At 44.0% G+C, this 21,356-nt stretch overlaps 1 protein-coding gene across 5 annotated transcripts in view; it reads left to right on the plus strand.

Annotated features, from left to right (window-relative positions):
* LOC101159451 (triple functional domain protein) overlaps positions 1 to 21,356 on the plus strand; it is a 127,749-nt gene that overhangs the window by 72,046 nt on the left and 34,347 nt on the right. For 3 of the 5 annotated variants that reach the window (XM_023960295.1, XM_023960294.1, XM_023960293.1), the window contains exons 22-34: positions 728 to 843; positions 931 to 1,053; positions 1,195 to 1,389; positions 1,458 to 1,576; positions 11,842 to 11,908; positions 12,002 to 12,111; positions 12,184 to 12,253; positions 12,325 to 12,414; positions 12,497 to 12,589; positions 12,664 to 12,775; positions 14,618 to 14,808; positions 20,311 to 20,412; positions 21,012 to 21,041. In XM_023960295.1, coding sequence (XP_023816063.1) covers positions 728 to 843; positions 931 to 1,053; positions 1,195 to 1,389; positions 1,458 to 1,576; positions 11,842 to 11,908; positions 12,002 to 12,111; positions 12,184 to 12,253; positions 12,325 to 12,414; positions 12,497 to 12,589; positions 12,664 to 12,775; positions 14,618 to 14,808; positions 20,311 to 20,412; positions 21,012 to 21,041 — 1,418 coding nt within the window. The remainder of the gene's footprint in view (positions 1 to 727; positions 844 to 930; positions 1,054 to 1,194; positions 1,390 to 1,457; positions 1,577 to 11,841; positions 11,909 to 12,001; positions 12,112 to 12,183; positions 12,254 to 12,324; positions 12,415 to 12,496; positions 12,590 to 12,663; positions 12,776 to 14,617; positions 14,809 to 20,310; positions 20,413 to 21,011; positions 21,042 to 21,356) is intronic. The other 2 variants (XM_023960296.1, XM_023960297.1) reach the window with 1 other exon arrangement.

The following is a 21,356-nucleotide window of genomic DNA, read 5'->3' on the forward strand; positions in this document are numbered from 1 at the left end:
CCACCTAGTGGCCAAACTGAAACGTTTTCCAGGACAGGCACAATGTGGAGATTTTTGCTGGAACTTCTCCTTTTGAGAAATCACGTAACACTGTAGGGTGTTGAAAATCTCATTGGTTTATTATTTACTGTGGTGAGGGAAAAGCCAGAAGGAAAAGAAGAATGTGCATAAAAGAGCAAAATATATTGGTAAACATTTTTGTCATAATGTAGTTATTACTTTGAATAAATGTTTAAGTAAAAGTTAGACTTACTTTAAATATTGGAAATCAGACACCATAAAACGAATTTCTTTCAGTCCAGTATAAAAATTTCTTGCTAAAAACAATAGCAATTTTTCATTTTTTATATTAACTAAAAGAGAAATGTGTGAATGAATGTGCCCTAATGTAAAAATGGTCATTGGCTAGAGTTAATGTTTTTCACCTTTTGGCTTTTCCCTTCACCAGTCAGCTTTCAGTGATTCACACAGGTGGTGTGGCAGAGTTTTACGCTAGATGCCCTTCCTGACCTGTATTTTGATTAATATATGGATTGATTACTGTAATTCCCAGACCATAGAGTGCACCTGATTATAAGCCGCACCCATTACATTTTTAAAGGATAAACCATTTTGTACTTACATTAGCCGCACCTGTCTATACGCCGCATGTGCCCACATTGAAACATGTGAAGGAGGGAGCGCGTTTGTTTTGGAGGCTACAGATCAACTTCTTTTGTGTGATCAGACATCCTGAATGAGTTGCTGCAGAGAGAAAATCGCGTGCTCCACTTCTGGACCAGGAGGAAACGGAGGCTGGACCAATGTCAGCAGTTTGTGGTCTTTGAACGAAATGCCAAACAAGTAACTAAAGCACACAGGAGCAGTTCAGGTCTTGGTTAAAGAAAAGACTTGTCTTTAAGGCTTAAAATTACGGCTTTGTCTGTTCAGGCTCTTGAGTGGATTCACGACACGGGGGAGTTTTACCTGTCCACACACACATCCACCGGCTCCAGCATCCACCACACACAGGAGCTCCTAAAGGAGCATGAAGTCTTTCATGTCACTGCCAAGGTGAGCCTTGCACACACACACACACACACACACACACACACACACCCACACACACACACACACACACACACACACACACACACACACACTTATTTGGAGAACACTTGTGAGAGAGGAATCAGCTGCTCTCTGCATCTACAGCAAACCAAGGAGAAGGTGAAGCTGCTGATCCAGGTTGCTGAGGGCTTCTGTGAAAAAGCCCACAGTCACGCTTCAGAGATCAAGAAGCTGGTGACTACTGTGGACAAACGCTACAGAGACTTCTCCATGTCAATGGATAAGTACCGCTGCAGTCTGGAGAAAGCTCTGGGCATCTCGGCAGACCCCAACAAAGCTGTAAGTGTGCAGAAAAGAACCCCCTCTGTGCAGGGAGGTTCCTTTAAACCTGACTGTCTCTGCATCAGAGTAAAGATCTTCAGCTGGACGTCATCCATGCCACTGCACCAGGGTCAGAAGTCAAGCTGAGGGATGCTGCTACCCATGAGTTGAACGAAGAGAAGCGCAAGTCTGCACGCAGGAAGGAGTGAGTGACCACTTCCTGTTTGATCTTTGTTTCTGTAAAATTTCTGGTATGAGCAAAATCCGGCAGTGAGTCGGACATCCAACATTTCTGCTAAAAACATTAGAACAACTGACATGTTTAAAACATGTGAAACAATAACTTATGAAGAAACGTATAAAATATTACTGCAACAGCTTAAATCTTAAACAATCTTAAACATATATTTGTGGAATATTTCCCCTAAAGTCAAATTTTATTTCACAATAGCTTTTTCTTGAGATGTTTTCAGATAATCAGAGATGTTTCAGTGTTATAAGTGTGGATGCCCAGGCAGAAGCATATATGTGATTGTCCTGCTCTTTTTGACACGCCCCCTTGAATCCCTGGCCAGTCATGATCTTGAATGAGACTACCCCTGCCTGCCCTTGCGTCATGCAGAAGGGAAAAAAATTCCCTGAGCACTTATACTTTAACCTTTGTACTTAAATGCTGTTGTTCCCCACACTTGGTAACTTCACACTTGCTCAGTCCAGTTCTGTTATGCAGCCAATGTACAGAACGCTCCATGGATCCTATTCTGCTGCGTCAGTGAATTTTTCTTCAGCAAGCTTTCAGCTGTTTCTACTGTTCTAATTCTCCTTAAACAGACAGACAACTACTTGTTTTGTCTTGTTTGTCCCCCCTTTCGATTTTTACCGAAGGATGAAGCCCTTTTTACTATGAAGGACTGACCGGTTTAGGTGAAAAATATATTTGATGTCCAAAATTAAATCCTAACAAACTTTGTAAAATATGCTCAAAGGAATGACTGATCATAATCTTATAATGGCCACAAGAATATTAAGCAAAAGACACTTCAGACCTTTGTCCGCCACTGAATTCTAAAGGATACCAAAACAAGAATATCAGAAATTTCAAGATTCAAAGAGGAAAACGGGGATGAATTGTTTGCTGTCAAAAACTTAGATGTGGATGGTTCCAAAATGACAAAAAAATACAACAAATTATCATAAAATTTACGGGGAAAATTAAACTAAAAGCTAGAGAGAATGACTTTCCCTGGAAGCGCTGGAAGTCTTGTACAAACAAGCAATTTAAGTAGTTGGTTAAAAAAAACAAGACACTACCTTCACTTTGTAATTAAACAAACAAAAATAGTGTTTTGAACTGGGACAGTCTTCACTCTTTTGTCAACCTACAACTGATGTATACTGATGTATAGTTCTGCCAGATCATCTGGCAGAGTTTGTCAGCCAAAGAAACAGCGTTAAGCGTGTTACTCGTGGCTCTGTCAGAGGTGATGGTCACATTCTTCTGCATATTTGATAAATTAGTACATTTGATTCTGTACATTTGATAAATTAGTACCAGCAGACTCTGTTGCAAACAGCATTCAAGGGCTTAAAAAAATTGCGGCTTGTCAATTCTGCCTGTTTTGATGTTGTGATTAAATGTTTTTTTATTTAATTATTTTTGTTGTTGTTTTAATTATATGTTGTGCTTCTGTATTTTATTTATTTGTATCAGTGGCGGTTCTACACTAACTTACTCCCCAGGCGAGTAACCCCCCCCCTTGTCTCTATCTTTATTTAACATTTTACACAAAATGCATACATTTTATAACTCGTATCACAAGGTGTCAAACTCAGTCGCCCAGGCGGCCTAAATTAAAAACACGCTTTAGGTTTTGGGTCGAACAAGATAAACAGTTATTTAACACACTAAAGATAAAACTTAAACCTTTTAAACCTTTCATACTGAATAAAAAAAGATAGGAATATTAATCCAGAAAAAATCAAGTTAAACCTTAAATACAGTATAATATTTTGCTCTCCATAAAAATATATTCTGTCAAAATGATACAAATATGAACATACTGCGGAACAAAATAAACAACGCCTGGAAATTTTAATACTGTATTTTCCGGACTATAAGCCACTACTTCTGTCACGAACTTCCGACCCTGCTGCTTAATTAATGATGTGGCTAATTTATGCTTTTATTTATCGGCCACCAGGAGCGCTCCGGCAGCTTCAGAGGGGAGACTGTCTACATAATTCTATGTCCAGCAACAAGCGTGATTGCTTTGACACACACTCAAGCAGCCAAACAGCATGAACCTGACTTCAGTTATTAGACACTGAAGTCATGGTGCAATAAAAGAAACACCCATGCTCAGCCGCATCCCACGATCCTTTGGTGCCATTAGACCCAACGTGCACGTGACCGCCACTACAATATTGTAGCGTCCTCTTTTCCCGAGTCACTGAGACCAAATCCTTTTTATGGTTTTTATTTTGGCTACTGTAGGCCGTAACCAACGCCGTACAACATGCAGCAACTCTCAAACTCTAGAACCCTCTCTCACACCCGCTGAACGACTAACTGAGAGCCAACCCCCCCTCTGCATGTTCGTTCAAGTAACTTTGGGATTTAGGAATGACCAACAGCCACCCAGACCAACTCAGTCCGCAACACTACCCCCCCCCCCCCCCCCCCCCCCCCCCCAAAAAAAAAAAAACATCGTCCTCGAGGGGAAACAAAGTCTCTCAGATGAGCAGGCGGTCGTCGAGCTCTCTGCGGCCGCACACTCATTGTGGGGCTAGTCGAAGTGACCCCAGGTGACACACAGGCATCTGGAGGAATGGAGCTTGCAGCTCCCGTGGTGGGATTTTCAGCCACCAAGTGCTGAAACTGTTTGAAGGTCTCAATGACACAGGAGCACTCGCTGTAGTCTTCTCCGTCTCCCCTGTGGGGGGTTCTAACCTTGCAGCACCTCTGTAAGGAGCCAGCCTGTCTCGATGCAGTGCCACCTTCCTGCCCCTAGGGGGTAGTTGAACTCTGTAAACCACCTCACCAAGTCTCTCCAATATTTCACAAGGGCCCACCCAGTCACTGTCCAGTTTTGGACACCTGCCTTTCTTCCTTTGGGGATTGTAGACCCACACCAACTCTCCCACCTGAAAGTGACGCCCCTTAGTGTGCTCATCACAATTCCTTTTTTGTCTTTGTCCCGCACTCAGCAGCTTGTTCCTTGCAAAGTTGTGAGCAGATTCCAGCCGGTCCTGCAACTTCCTCGCATAGTCCGACCCTGGGGGGTCCCTGGGCACCTCTGGGGGTTTCCCCATTGCCATCTCTGCCGGTGTACGTATCTCCCTGCCCAGCATCAGTAAGGCAGGAGAACAGGCAGTTGAGTCCTGGGTATCCCAGTCTCGTTGATGTTTATCTGCCACGATGGCCAGCTGCTCAGCCAATGTGCGGTTAAACCTCTCGACGAGCCCATCATTCTGTGGATGTAGGGGGGTGGTACAGGTTTTGTGGGAGCCCAGTTTTTCACACATGGCTGCAAAAACTTTGGACTCAAAGTTCCTTCCCTGATCTGTGTGAATTGCCTCCGGTACCCCAAGCCTACTACTAAACATCCCCTCCACCAGTGCCACCCCCACAGTCTCTGCTTCCTGGTCAGGCAGGCAGTAGGCCTCAGGCCACTTTGTAAAGTAATCCATTGCAGTGAGAATGAACCGGTTACCCTTTTCTGACCGAGGAAAGGGGCCTAGAACATCAATCCCCACTCTCTCGATAGGAAAACCTGCAGGAAATTGCTGTAGGGGTCATGTGACCGACCCACTGGGCCCTTACGTACTGTGCAGGAGTCACACTTTTTGCAGAATTCTTCCATGTCTTGACGGCTCTGGCCCCAGTAGAAACCTTGTCTGAGCCTACAGAGAGTTTTGGAGACTCCAAAGTGTCCGGAACCGGGGGCCCCATGCATAGCTTGAAGGACAGTGAGGAGCAGGCTTTTTGGCACCACCACCTGCCAACGTATCTCACCTGCGGCCGGCTCCTTCCAGCCTCTCTGTAGCACACCATCACACAGAAGTAAAGAGTCAAAGAGAGACCACAGACCTTTGGTTGTTCTAGAGAGCATGGAGATTTCCTCCCAGGATGGCCTTCGCTTCTCCTCCACCCATGAGAGGACATGCTTCACATCAGCATCTTCCTACTGTTGATGTCTCCATTCTGTGGCATCAACAGTGGTGAGCGTTCCAGCTCCTGTTGAAGGTTGAGTGCACAGCAAGGCGCATTAAACATCCAATTTCAGCCACTTACTTTCTTGTGCATCTCTCTTCTCACAATAGCGACAGTCCTCTGCCACACATGGTAGCCGTGATAGTGCATCAGCGTTCTGGTGCCGTGCTCCCGGCCTGTGCAGAACCTCAAAGTCAAAGGCCTGTAGCTCCTCAATCCAAGGCGCCAACTGGCCCTCCGGCTCCTTAAAAGACATCAGCCACTGTAGGGCAGCATGATCAGTTCTGACAGTGAAATGGAGACCCCCCCAGGTAATATCTGAAGTGTCTAATGGCACTGACCACCGCGAGGAGATCTCTTCGGGTGGTGCAGTAGCGTTGCTCAGCTTTGTTAAATGTCCGGCTGTAGTATGCAACCACTCTGTCCCCCACAGGTGTTACCTGGGACAGAACTTCACCACAGCCCACATTGCTGGCGTCAGTGTCTAGTATAAAGGGCAGAGCAGGGTCAGGTGGAAACAGGATAGGTGCTTCAGTCAGGGATTTCCTTAGCTGAACAAAAACTGTCTGACATTCATCAGTCCACACAAAGTTTGCCCCCTTCTGTAAAAGACAAAACAAAGGTGCAGCTATGCATGAAAACCCCTTGACAAACTTCCTATAGTAAGAGGCCAGACCCAGGAAACTCTTCAAGTCGTGTGCAGATGTGGGTGTAAGCCAGTCCCGAACTGCTTCAATCTTGTCGTGCATTGTGGTGACCCCACCCCCTTGGAGTCAGTGTCCCAGAAAGGTGACCTCCTGCCGCATGAAGCAACACTTTTGGGGATGTAGTTTCAGGCCTGCAGCTTCCACCCTGCCCAACACTCGCTTGAGCGCTTCCAGGGCTGAGGTAAATGAGGAGCCGTGGACCAGAATGTCATCCAGGTACACTACACACTCTGAGCGAGGAATGTTCATCAGAACCTTGTCCATCTCGTTTGTCTTTCAAACGTGGCGGAGGCGTTACAGAGGCCAAAAGGCAGAACCTTGAACTGCCAGAGGCCCCCACCAATAACAAAGGCAGTTTTTGGTTTTGCTTCAGGAGCCAGGGGTACCTGCCAGTACCCACTGCGCAGATCCAGAGAGGAGAACCAGGATTATGCTGCTACTGCATCCAGAGTCTCATCGATGCGTGGGAGAGGGTAGGGGTCTTTCCTGGTTACTTTGTCAAGAGCTCTAAAGTCCACACAAAAACGCCATTCATTTTTGTTTTTCTTTGGCACCATGACGACTGCTGAAGCCCATGGACTTGTGGAGGCCTCAATGAGCCGCGCCCTTTGCATCTCCAGCAGGGCTTTTTTCCGCCACCAAAGGAAGCCTTCGGGGTCTGGTTCTAATGGGCTGGGCGCCAGCTGTGTCAATGTCATGCTTGATGAGGTCAGTCTGACCCATATCATCTTCAGACACAGAAAAACAGTCTTTGAACTCTAGCAGAAGACTCCACAGCAGCTCTTGCTCGTCAGGTGACAGACCCTCGCAGTTCCTCTTCCATACGTCCCTCACCGCCGCAATCTTTTCTGTGTCTGCAGGTGTGCTATTTACAGATGGTTCAGTTGGCTTATCTGGATATACATTAGGGACAGAGCTCTTCCTTTCATTTGAATTAGACTTGGTCTTGTCAGTCATGGACAGAGTGTGAACCACATGGGACCCCGATCTAGAGGAAATATGGGTCATCTGAATAACATGTCCATCAGACAATGTAAGGGTTCCTCTCTTGGTATCAATAACACAGCCCTGGGCCCGCAAAAAATCAAGGCCTAGTATGCATTCTTCCAAGTCAGCAATCCACACGGGCCACTCCACTCGCTGGTTTCCCACCTCCAGAGTCACTACAGCCTCCCCCTGCATGGAAGTCCGTTCTCCCGTAACAGTCTGTAGCATGACAGCGGTAGGAAGGATGGTTGTATTATTCCTCACCACTGCAGCGGTAACCAATGTCGCAGATGAGCCTGTGTCCACTAGGGCTGAGCATGACTCTCCATCAACACTTATAGTTGTGAACCAACAGTCACCAACCCAGGTTCGGCCCAAGGTCACAAGCCTCTCAGGTTGGTCTTCTTTGCCCCCCACTTGGTCAGCAGTCCATTTCTGTGGGTCCAATCGGGACGGTTTTTTGGGGTGCCGCATTGTCCCGCTTATGCGGTCCCGTTCCCGTTTCCCTGGTTGTGAAGGCAGTCACGAATCAAGTGGCCAGGTTTCCCACAACCCCAGCATGCTCTGGGTCGGCTCCAGTCTCTTTGTGGGCGGGCCTTGGACGCCTGTTCATTCCTCAGCGTCACGGCTCTCACTAAGTGGGTCAGCTCCTCTGCCCATGCAGGCCCCCTGGTGTCGGGCTCTGATAAACTTGCAGCTCTGACCTTAGGCGGGGCCTCAGGCTCCACCCTGGAGGAGGGCCTCCACAGCATCTCTCTCTCTCTGTGGCCAGCTCCAGGGCCTCCTGCAGTGATTTAGGGTATGCTAGTTGGGTTTAAACACGATGGTCGTCTGCTCTTAGCGCCTGCATGAAGTGGTCCCGGGCTAGCTCTTCCTGAATGGCTGGGGGCATGTGAGCATAAATCTGGTGGACTAATCTTTCAATGTCAACAGCCAGATCTCTTAATTGCTCCCTTGAGCGGCGGTGTCGGCTGCACAACTCTGAGCGAAGGAGGCTGGCTGTGGAGCATTGGCCGAATCTCCCCTTCAATGTGCCCACCAAAGCATTATAGTCACACCTGTCCTCCGGTGTCAGCAACAGTAAGCAGGACAGGGCATCGCCAGTGAGGCACATCGCTAACTGCAGGGCTTTCTCCTCATTTGACCAGCATGCAGCACGAGCTAACAGTTCAAACTGTGCTTGAAAAGCTTCCCAATCCACTTTGCCGTCATATCTGGGCGTCTTCATTGATGGAGGAACAGAATCGTGAAGCCCGGCTGGAGGCGGAGCTCTTACCGTTCCCGCCTTCGGACGTGAATCTTGAAGTGCGGGCTCTTTACAGCGACCCAATCCAGCATCGGCAGCCAAGCTAGCAACCATCCGCTTCACCCGCTCTTTATATTCTTTTTGCTTGTCGCTGTATTCCATTCCGTGATCTCCTCTCACCTCCTCACGCTTGCAGAACGTATCCGCGGGAAACATAGTGCAGAGTTGTCGCGGTCGAAAAGAGCTGCCACGGTAATGCGAGCTGCGGTCTCCAAGGCGACAAGTTCGATCACTTCTGACACCAAATGTAGCGTCCTCTTTTCCCGAGTCACTGAGACCAAATCCTTTTTATGGTTTTTATTTTGGCTACTGTAGGCCGTAACCAACGCCGTACAACATGCAGCAACTCTCAAACTCTCTAGAGGCCTCTCTCACACCCGCTGAACGACTAACTGAGAGCCAACCCCTCCTCTGCATGATGCGTTCAAGTAACTTTGGGATTTAGGAATGACCAACAGCCACCCAGACCAACTCAGTCTGCTACACTATGATGCAGCTTTCAAGTTAAAAGCAGTGTGAAAAAAATCCACCAATGGGTTTGGAAAAGCCGGTCTGCTGCGTGCCAGAAGTTTCCTTCACTGTTGTGGAAAAAAGCTTGTGGTGCACGCGCTGCGCAGAGGCGCGAGTGCCGTGCGCGCTCATAAGTCACCGTGCTCTCTTTTACTGGTGTTTATCTTTTCAACCAGCCCTGTTATTTCCACATTGCTGCCGTTTTACGGCCGGAAGGAGGGGAGAGCTGCTCTCGCGTTCCGCTGCAGCTCCCTGCTCCTTCTTAAACACGCACGTGGTTTTAGCACATGTACATCAGTGTGTGTGGTGAACCGGGGGTTAGCCCTGCCTTAAACCTCTAAGACTCATGGGAAGTGGGGAATCTGAGTGTGAATTTTCTCACCATAACTGAGGGAGCTGTGAGCTGAAGTCAGGTCCATTCTATTTGGCAGATGTGGGTGTGTTCAAATAAATAGGCTAAACTACTGGATACTCCTCCCTCACTGAGACTACTGTGGTCTCAGTGATGTGCCACTTGAATTGCCACATCATGCGGCTTGTGTATGTAAAAAGTTGTTAATCCTTTTTAAAATGGGAGGGTGCGGTTTGTAATCAGGTGCGCTCTATAACCCGGCAATTACGGTAACAAGAAACTAATCAAATGATTCCATTTTCTATAATTTTTATCTATAAGTTCATTTCTTGGTGTGTGATGTCCTGTGTGTGTATCTTTGTGAAACTGATCAGTGATTTGATTTTTTTAAAAACCTGTTATTGTGAACATAATTTTTAAGTATTATAAAACATAAAAAGCTAAATCATAGAACTCATCAGTGGGATTTCTCCAAAATTATTTGGCAATATCCTAATTTTGTGCAACACTCACAATAAAAATCCTCCAAAAAACCTAAAAACATTAATAAACAAATGATCTTTTGTTTATTTATGATCTCAAAAAGCGCAGCTGTTTCACTGCATTACCTACTGTCTTTATGTCAAACACTGACACCTACTAAACAACAGAAAAGATATGTAATAAAAATATCTACAATAGATAGTAAAAAAGGACATCATTAACATGTGCTGAATGATTCAACAGCACGCGATGATCCAGGTGTTGCGTTATCGCGGCTGCGCTCCTCGCAGCCTGCGCCCACTACCCCTCCCTTTTCCTTCTCTAAGACAGGAGTGCGTGCAACTGTGGTGGTGGGGGGTGGGGGGCGCCAATTTGCTGTTTTTTGGGTGTTCCAAAGTCTGTGAAATAATAGATAATAGAATACAGTGATCCCTCGCTATAACACGGTTTAATTTTCACGGCTTCGCTACTTCACGGATTTGCATTGTGCATTGTGTTCTGCATTCTGATTGGCTAAAAAGTCACTCTGCTTCTTCTCTACCTGTGCGTCACTAACGTTGCAGTTTAATACGTACACATATGTAAAATAGCTTGCCAAATTTACATTACGTACGTGCAAATTCTCCTGCAATTTTGAGTTTCTCTAAAACCCATAGAAAAAAGAGCGACAACAACGGCCAATCACTATGTTCTTCTCCCGAACAAACACAGCTGCACCGCGGGCTTCAAAAGAAGAAAACACTGCAGAGTGGAGTCAGGATGCAGCGGCTCAATCTGAAGAGCAGTGAAATACACCTGAGTCACTATTTGTCCGACTGTACTTTGCATTTTTTTCATGATCATTTTAAATTTTCTCCCGTTTAATCCAATTACTCGGGTCGCGGTGGGCGGGGTTAATCTCTGCAATTTGAAGCCTTCTGTTCACATCGATGATTAAAATTATTATTTGACAGTACAGTGCAGAAGTTATTTGTTGAAAAAAACGTTTCTAAAGTACTTTTATTTGTGAAACAAATGCTTGAGCCTGTAAAATGGTTTGTTCTTTCTTTTCAATGTATTATAGAGTATTTAATTCTATAATAATTCTAAAAAAAATAGAGGTTTCTACTTCACAGATTTTGCCTATCACGGGTTCTTTTTGGAACGTAACCCCCACGAAAAACAAGGGTTTACTGTACCGCAATTCTTCTTTTCTTCCAAGCACGAGGATGCCGCCCCCCATTGAAATTTGCGGTCTGCCTAAAACCGCTACTGATTTGTATAGTAGGTGTTTGTATTTGTAATTTGTATTTTAATATATACGGCTTTTTACATTATGGTCAGGGGACTACAGATGAAAAAAAATTGTACTGTCCCCTTTAAATAAACCTAATTAAAAAATACTGAGACTAAGTCATCAAGCAAAACTCAAGAAAACTTGATCTCAATGGCTCCCCTGGGAACATTTAAACACCCACTCCAATGAAAATAGCGTTTTTGGTGTTTTAACATGTAGTATTTTTTTGATGATTGAGGACATTTAGAAGGAAAATTCAAGTTAAAATTGCATTTCTGAGTATATCTCTGTTTAAATTGTTGAAATGAAAAATGCCATTTGTAAAAGCTTGTAGTTGTTGTGTACAAACTACAATCAATGGGCCACAAGGCAAAGCTTGTTAAGGAATCTTAATCTAAAGTTTTACCAGAAAATCTTTATTTTTCTGAACTTTTTTCTTAATTATTATAAGAGATCTGGGCATGAAATTGAGGCAAAAAAAGAACAGTTCATGTCAATTGATCTGCATCATAATAGCAGTTACAGCTGCTTTATGGTCCATCATGTTTCTCAGTGTAAATGGAAGAAGCTGAAAGGAAGACATATCAGTCTGTACAGGATCCAGACATGCCTATCTGATTGTTTGACTGTGTGTAGTTTCATCATGGCCGAGCTGATCCAGACAGAAAAAACCTATGTGCGAGATCTGCGAGAGTGCATGGAAGTAAGTTGGGCTAAATGAGCAGTAATCAGAGGAAACATTCTCAGACTTCGTTCACTGGTTTTTGTGTGACTGAACTTGTCTGCTTCCTTGCAGACCTACCTGTGGGAGATGACCAGTGGGGTGGAGGAGATTCCTCCAGGAATTGTCAACAAGGAGCATATCATCTTTGGAAACATACAGGACCTCTTTGAATTCCACTATAAGTAAGAAACCTATAGTAACCCCTCCCTGGGTAAAACAGTCTTGTTTTTTTAATTTCATTGCGTTTTTGTTAGCATCTTTCTGAAAGAACTGGAGAAATATGAGCAGCTTCCCGAGGATGTAGGGCATTGTTTTGTCACTTGGGTATGTGTCCGACCTAAAACATGTCAGAAGTTGCACACTTCAGCTGTAACAACAGGCTGTTTGTTCTTCAGGCTGATAAGTTCCAGATGTATGTAAACTACTGTAGGAACAAACCAGACTCCACTCAGCTCATATTGGAACACGCCGGAAACTACTTTGATGTGAGAAGAGCTCTGTAAATGAAGGATTCCTTTCTGTGCCGCATAAAATCACATTTCTAACCTTGTTTATATCTGTTGACAGGAACTCCAACAGCGCCACCGACTGGCCAACACCATTTCTTCCTATCTCATCAAGCCAGTGCAGAGAATCACTAAGTATCAGCTCCTGCTGAAAGTAAGCTTCTCCAGTGACCTGCAGCAGCTGTCACTGTTCCGCTCCTGCCACACCTTCTGTCTGTGTATCTGTAGGAGCTGCTCACCTGCTGCGAGGAGGGGAAGGGAGAGATCAAGGAAGGCCTGGAGGTGATGCTCAGTGTTCCCAAGAGGGCTAATGATGCTATGCACCTCTCGATGCTGGAAGGTAAACACACCACTAAACAGCAGCCTTGGGCCACACGTCAAGAGCAGCTTTTGAATGGCTCGGTGCACTCTAAACCAGGGGTCAGCAACCCATGGCTCCGGAGCCACATGTGGCTCTTTCATCCATCTGTTGTGGCTCCCTGTGACTTTGGAAAATAATGAGTATTTCATAATAATTAAATTTTATTTTAGTTTTATCATTTTTCATGGCATTTCAAAGGCGCTGCTAGCTCCACACGAAGCACGAGCCACGTAAAAGAACAGCTTCGTAATGAGCTCGTATTTATCGGGCGATACCTGCAGAGCTGATAGCAGGGAGAGGCACGCGGGGCGGCTTCAATAAACACTCCGATCTTCTGCCGGGAACTTGACGTACCGCGGGGCAGAGACCAACTCGCTGATGACAGACTGAGAGTTCGCGCCAGCGTTGCCAGATAGAGTCAAAGGTTTCCAGCCGAAAAGTCATCTGAAAACCGCCAGACCCAGCCAAAAACCGCCCAACACAGCTTTTGTTGATGTTTTTTTTTTTTCATACTGGACTGATAAAATAAAATATTTTTCTAAATAAAAGATAGTTCAAGCTAAAAATAAAATGTGTACAATATTGAATATTTCTTCAGCAGGCCGCTTTCTTCTATTCATTTGCTTAACCCGCTCTATCCCCGCTATAACCTGCGTCCGGCTCTTTCATCCTTGTGCTGCGCTGGAGCGACCCGACTACCGTATTTTGCGCTCTCTGTGTAGGACACACTGAGGAGCGCGGGGGAAACAAATCTCAGCTGCAGAGGATATGAACAGGTAGAGAGGAAAAGCAGGTGGAGAGGCGGAGGAGGGGCTTTGGCTTCAAACTCTGTCAGAGATGCAAACACGGGCGTCAGATTCAGACGCAGCTTTCCCTGCAGGAGTTGGAGCAGAGACTTTCTCTGGGATGATTTTATGAACTCAAACATGGAAACATGATTACCAAGTAGAACTCTTCAAAATAATAAACCTGATCTCTCCACATTCTCAGTGTCTACCATGCATTGATAAGCACATCGCTCCATGCAACGATCAGACCAGAACCAGTAGCTCCTCCCACACGCGGTATCATCTTTTAAAGAACACAATGTGCATTTGCAGCGACGTATGCTTCAGACGATGTCCGATTGGCCAATCTCCATGTCAATCAAGTCCCGTACTTCTCAGTGAGGATTTTGATTGGCTGGTGGATTTTAAAGAAGTGTTGTTTTTTTAAAAATCTTTTCTGGCCCGCGATCTACACTCATGTCATTGAAGATCGACCGGTAGATCGCGATCGACGTAATGAGCACCTTTGAATAATATATACATGCATAATATATATAATGATGTCAAAACGGGTTGTGGCTCCGGGTGCTTTCTTTTTTATTAGGGGCGGTCCCAAATGGCTCTTTGAGTAAAAAAGGTTGCCGACCCCTGATCTAAACAATGCTAATGAGATTCAAGATTCATTTATTTGTCATAGTCGTTAAAGCATGAACAACGAAATTGCGTTTGGAGCATCGGCAATCACCCTAATTGTTTCAAAGTGGAAAAAAAAAAGAATAAATGCTTAGTACATTTGTTAATAATACAAACCTCATCTTACACACATGATTTGAACAGACAAAAGATAAAACAACATTTTTACTTTAATCTACATTCTTTTTTTAGCTAAAAACCCAATATCTACTTGTTTGCTGTTTTATTACCTTCTGTAAAAATTCTTTATAAGCAGAGTAACAGGAAATCCCTACCTGAAATAAGGTTTTTACATAAGACTCTATCATTCAGAAAGGACTTTTCAAACTATCTTTGACAATGATGTTGTTCCTTCCTCCAGGATTTGATGAAAACCTGGAGTCACAGGGAGAGCTCATTCTCCAGGATTCTTTCCAGGTCTGGGATCCAAAGACTCTGATTCGAAAGGGTCGAGAGCGCCACCTATTCCTCTTTGAAATGTCGCTCATCTTAAGTAAAGAAGTCAAGGACTCAAATGGCAGGAGCAAATACATCTATAAGAACAAACTTTATGTAAGTGATGATGAAATCCCACTTTTTTCTGTTAGTTTTGATCTGCATCTCTGACGTGAGAGATGATAGATTATACGGCTGTCTATTGTCAAGAGTCTGCCGATTTGATGCATATCACAATACACGTGTCACAATAGAATACATCTAAATGGAGCCGAACTGGTACTTTTAAAATGGTTCAGGTACCCAAACGGTGCTCAAACAGGTGTTTCAAAAATGGAAGAAAAAAATCCTTGCCGATTATTTTCAGAAACATTTAACATGAAACAGAGTGACAGAACGAAGTAAAGCTTAAATAAATGTGGCGAAGATGCTTTTTTCCTTGAGCAGAACTATGGCCTGCTTCGCCTTCAGGATTTTGACTGAAGCTCCGCACTGCACATCTGCACGGCCTCGACTCTTCTTAAATGAGCCACGAAGCACTGAAATCTGAGCTTTTACATGGTACCAGTATCAACTTGGCACAAAGTTTCAGTATCCATCCCAAGTTAAAACTACATTGTACATGTCTCAAAACCTTAAGGCCAATTAGTGAACTTCTACTGAGGGATGGTACTCGCAAGATCTTGTTTTGGATTTTGCCAACTAGCGGTCAAGACTTTAAGTAGAAAACAAAAATAAAACCACATATTTGCTTATTAATAAGTAAATAAATATCCTGGCAGCATTTTAAATCAAATACAAGTATCGTCAAACTAGGTATTGCGATATATGACTGAGTCGATTTTTTTTTTTCTACACCATAAACTCAAAAGCAGTAGCTGACTGAGGAAAGAAAGTTACAGTGGTGGACAAAATAGTTGGTACCCCTCAGTTAAAGAGAGAAAGTCCACAAGGCTCACTGAAATGACTTGAAACGTTCAAAAGTAACAATACATTAAAATGTATTGAAAATTAAATAATCAAAGTCAGCCATTACTTTGAGTTGTTGATTAACAGAATTATAAAATAAAAAAAAATGAAATAGGGCTGGACAAAAATGATGGTACCTCCATAAAAGACTGAGAACTTATTGCCCAGGGGGTCATGATGAACTCAGGTATGTCCTTTAATTGACATCACAGCTGTTTTCAAACCCATAATCAGTCAGTCTGCCTATTTAAAAGGGAGACAAATAGTCACGTTTCTGTTTGGTGAAAAGGTGTGAACCACACTGAACATGGACAACAGAAAGGGAAGGAGAGAATTGTCCCAGGACATTAGAAACAAAATTATAGACAAACATGGTAAAGTTAAGGCTATAAAACCATCTCTAAGCAGCTTGAAGTTCCTGTGACCACAGTGGCACATATTATTCAGAAGTTTGAGACACACGGGACAGTAGCCAACCTCCCTGGACGATGGAAGAGGAACATTGATGACAAATTGAGGAGACGTATAGTTGAACTGTATCCAAAGAGCCCAGAACTACCTCCAAAGACAATAATGGTGAACTTCTAGATCAAAGTACATCAGTGTCAGATCGTACCATTCGTCGTTGTTTGAGCCAGAGTGGACTTCATGGGAGACGACCAAGGAGGACACCACTGTTGAAAGGAAATCATAAAAAAGCCAGACTGGAATTTGCAAAAATGCATGTTGACAAGCCACAAAACTTCTGGGAAAATGTCCTTTGGACAGATGAGACAAAACTGGAGCTTTTTGGTAAGGCACATCAGCTCTATGTTGGTAGACTCAAAAATGAAGCATCCAACCAAAAGAACACTGTCCCTACTGTGAAACATGGAGGAGGCTCAGTTCTGTTTTGGGGCTGCTTTGCTGCATCTGCCACAGGGTGTCTTGAAGTTGTTCAAGGTCAAATGAAATCTCAAGATTATCAAGGCATTCTGGATAGAAATGTGCTGCCTAGTGTCAGAAAGCTTGGTCTCAGTCTGAGGTCATGGGTCTTCCAACAGGACAATGATCCAAAACACACAGCCAGAAACCCCCAAGAATGGCTGAGAGAAAAGCGTTGGACGATTCTGAAGTGGCCTTCTATGAGCCCAGATCTGAATCCCATTGAACATCAGTGGAAGGAGCTGAAACATGCCATTTGGAGAAGACACCTGTCAAACCTGAGACAACTGGAGCAGTTTGCTCATGAGAATACCTGTGGACAGGTGCAGAAGGCTCATTGACAAATACAGAAACTGTTTCATTGCAGTGATTGTCTCATAAGGTTGTGCAACAAAATATTAAGTTATGGGTACCATCATTTTTGTCCAGCCCTATTTCATTAGTTTGTTTTTTAAAATATTTCTGTTAATAAACAACTCAAAAGTCTTCTTCTTTCTCTTTCGGCTTTTCCCATCAGGGGTCGCCACAGCGAATCGTCGTTTTCCACTTCACTCTATCATGGACATCTTCTACCCTAACATTAGCCAACTTCATGTCCTCTGTTAAGACATCCATATATCTCCTCTTTGGCCGTCCTCTTGCCCTCGGGCCAGGCAGTTCCATCTCCAACATCCTTCTACCAATAAATCCACTGTCCCTCCTCTGAACATGTCCAAACCATCTCAGTCTTGCTTCTCTGACTTTGTCGCTAACACAGGCAACATGAGCCGTCCCTCTGATGTACTCGTTCCTTATCCTGTCTAACCTGGTCACTCCTAAGGAGAACCTCAACATCTTCATATCCGCTACCTCCATATCAGCCTCTTGTCTCTGTCTCACTGCTACCGTCTCTAACCCATAGAGCAGAGCTGGTCTCACCACTGTCTTGTACACCTTTCCTTTGAGTCTTGCTGACACTCTTCTGTCACAAAACACTCCTGACACTTTCCTCCATCCGCTCCAACCTGCCTGCACTCGCCTCTTCACCTCTTTTCCACACCCCCCATGACACTGAACTGTTGACCCCAAGTACTTGAACTCCTGCACCTTCTTCACCTCAGCCCCCTGTAACCTAACGCTTATACCTTGATACCTCTCGTTCAGACACATGTATTCTGAAATAATACGACTGACCTTCATACCTCTTCTTTCCAGAGCAAACCTCCACCTCTCTAGCTGTTCCTCCACCTGCTCTCTGCTCTCACTGCAAATTACGATGTCATCCGCAAACATCATTGTCCAGGGAGATTCCTGTCTTACCTCGTCTGTCAGCCTGTCCATCAGCATAGCAAACAAAAAGGGACTCAAAGCTGATCCTTGGTGTAGTCCCACCTCCACCTTGAACTCCTCTGTCTGACCTACAGCACATCTCACCACCGTCATACTTCTCTCATACATGTCCTGAACTACTCTGACATACTTCTCTGCCACTCCAGACGACCTCATACAGTACCACAGCTCCTCCCTCGGCACCCTGTCATACGCTTTCTCTAAATCTACAAACACACAATGCAGCTCCTTCTGACCATCTCTGTACTTTTCCATCAACATTCTCAAAGCAAAAATGGCATCAGTGGTGCTCTTATGGGGCATGAAACCATACTGCTGCTCACAAATCTCCACCTTCTTCCTAAGCCTGGCTTCCACTACTCTTTCCCACAGCTTCATTGTGTGGCTCATCAACTATATTCCTCTATAGTTGCTGCAGTTCTGCGTGTCACCCTTGTTCTTAAAGATCGGGACCAGAACGCTTCTCCTCCATTCCTCAGGCATCTTCTCACTCTCTAAAATCCTATTGAACAACCTCGTTAGAAATTCCACTGCTATCTCTCCTAAGCACTTCCATACCTCCACAGGTAGGTCATCAGGACCAACGGCCTTTCCGCTCTTCATCCTTTTCAGAGCCTTCCTAAACTCCTCCTTTCCAATCTCTGCTACTTCCTGCTCCACAACATCCACATCTTCCTCCCTTCTTTCCCTGTCATTTTCCTCGTTCATCAGCAACTCAAAATACTCCTTCCATCTTTTCTGTACACTCTCCTGGGTTGTTAGCACCTTTCCATCTCTGTCCTTAATCACCCTTACCTGTTGCACGTCCTTCCCATCTCTGTCTCTCTGTCTGGCTAGTCTGTACAAGTCCTTCTCTCCTTCCTTTGTGTCTAACCTGTCATATAGCTCATCGTAAGCTTTCTGTTTGGCCTTTGCCACCTCTCTCTTCACTCTACGCTGCGCTTCCTTGTACTCCTGTCTACCTTCCTCAGTCCTTTCTACATCCCACTTCCTTTTAGGCAACCTCTTCCTCTGGACGCATTCCTGTACTTCCTCATTCCACCACCAAGTGTCTTTACCGTCTTTCCTCTTTCCAGATGACACACCTAGCACCTTCCTACCTGTTTCCCTGATAATCTCTGCTGTAGTTTCCCAGTCATCTGGAAGCTCATCCTGACCACCCAGGACCTGTCTCAACTTCTGCCTAAATTCCTCACAAGTTTCTTCATTCTGTAGCTTCCACCACTTGGTCTTCTTTTCTGTTTTCCCTCTCTTTTTCTTCCTGACCTCCAGAGTCATCTTACACACCACCATGCGGTGCTGTCTGGCTACACTCTCTCCTACCACCACTTTGCAGTCATTAACCTCTCTCTCATGACCTCGTCTACATAGGATGTAGTCCACCTGAGTACTCCTACCTCCACTTCTGCATGTCACTCTATGTTCCTCTCTCTTCTGGAAGTAATGGCTGATTTTGATTATTTAATTTTCGATACATTTTAATTTATTGTTACTTTTGAACGTTTCAAGTCATTTCAGTGAGCTTCGTGGACTTTCTTTCTTTAACTGAGGGGTACCAACAATTTTGTCCACCACTGTATGTGCATGTAAAGAGAACCTCCAATGATCAAAAACTTAATTTCTTTTCTCTCTCTCAAACATTGACGTTATTTAAGAACTGCTCCCCAAGGGGAAAGGTCAAACATGATGTAAGACAGACTTTAGCTGGGTCTTATCTAAACTGATCTTGTACAGAGAAGCTCGTTTTTTAGATTATCTTGAAGAGGTTTATAAACTTTCAGTTGGTGACACGTCTACTCTGTCGACATCAATCATCCATTCTTGTTCCAAATGGACTCATTAAGAATCTGCTGGTCTGACAAATATCAGTGCTTTTTTTAAAACTTATGTTTACTTTGATTAATTGTTAAACCTTCTGTTTTTTTTTCAATTTCTTGAACTGTGTTGACATCGCACTGAAGCTTGCTATGATCCATCAGATTTCAGAATTTTACTTGAATAAAACTTCATCTGGTTCTAGCTAAAAGTTTGAAAAAGTATTTCTGAAAATTTTTAAAAGTAATTATTAAGTAAAAGTACAATATCTAGAAAAAGCAGACAGGACAGGATTATCTCTGCTTGGTAGGGCTAAAATCTTTGTTGTAGCTTTTTTGCTAAATAGTGACTTCCGCAATTCCATTGTGTTACAAAAGATCAGCCAGGTAATCTTTGCATATTTTGTATGAAATATTTCTCAAATTCAAGAAACAAATTTTGACTCTCCCTCGTAATACTGCCAGTTTTCAGGTTTGTGAGGCTGACTGTGGAGATGAGACACCCTCATGCTCTTTCTGTGCATAGTGTCCTTCAGGAATGAAGCAGACAGTGATGAGGGAAGATGGTGTTCTTTCTCTGCAGACATCTGAGTTGGGAGTGACGGAGCACGTAGAAGGCGATCCATGCAAGTTTGCTCTGTGGGTGGGCCGCACGCCCACCTCTGACAACAGGATTGTGCTCAAGGTAAAAACAAGAGTAACATATTTTCTTTTTTAATGTTGGACCATAGTAGTTTTAAGGAAGAAACACTTAGACTGAACAAAATAATATGCAGTAATGATCATTTCTGTAGTCCTGCTGTAAAAATGTTAGTGTTTGTTAGAAGGAGGCCGTACAGTGATCGATGCGCTAAAACAAATCTGCATTGGTCCAACTCTTTCGTCTTTCTCTGTATTGAAAGTTCTCCTGTTCTTCCTGTCGTCTTTCCTGGTCTGCCCTCTTTGGGCCGCATGAGCTGCAGAATTTGTCTTCTTCTGTCCTTTGGTCAGATCCTGCTTTTGTCCATTTGTTACCAAACGCACACGGCTGTCTTTTCTCTGGATGTTTGCGTATCTGTCAGGGCTGATATGCCCTTAGCTTTGTTCAACACCATAAAAATAATTTTAGCCTTTTGAGTTTAAACAACACTTATCGTTTAGATGGCCATCGTGTCGATGCACTTTATCATTGTTGTGCATTCTGTCATGTCAAACCATTTTATCAGCGTAAAAAAAAAAATGTCGTGTTTTTTATCTTTGAAGCCAAACCATTAAAACTTTTCATTTTATATTTTAAACCCAAAGCTAAGTCAGGGAGCCAAACATGGAGCGACGGTGAGTAAACAGAGACCTCAGTCTTTTCACACCAGCCTGGAAGTAACACATTTAAAGACACCATAGAGAAAGTGAAACATCATTAATGAACATACATGTATCTTTAGGGCGATAGTATTTTTCTCATTTTACAGGATAAGGAATGAATTTAAAAAGACAAATAATTGGTGGGCATCAAGAGGTACATCACACATTTTGGAAATGTTTCCGATAGCAGGGTTTTTGTGTAGAAACTGTTCATTTTCCTCCAAAAGTCAAAATTTTCTACACAGGGATTTCCCAACCCCCTAAATTTTGAGTTTCTGCTGTTTGATT

This window comes from Oryzias latipes, chromosome 11 (genome assembly GCF_002234675.1).
Source record: "Oryzias latipes chromosome 11, ASM223467v1".
NCBI classification, from domain to species: Eukaryota; Metazoa; Chordata; class Actinopteri; order Beloniformes; family Adrianichthyidae; genus Oryzias; species Oryzias latipes.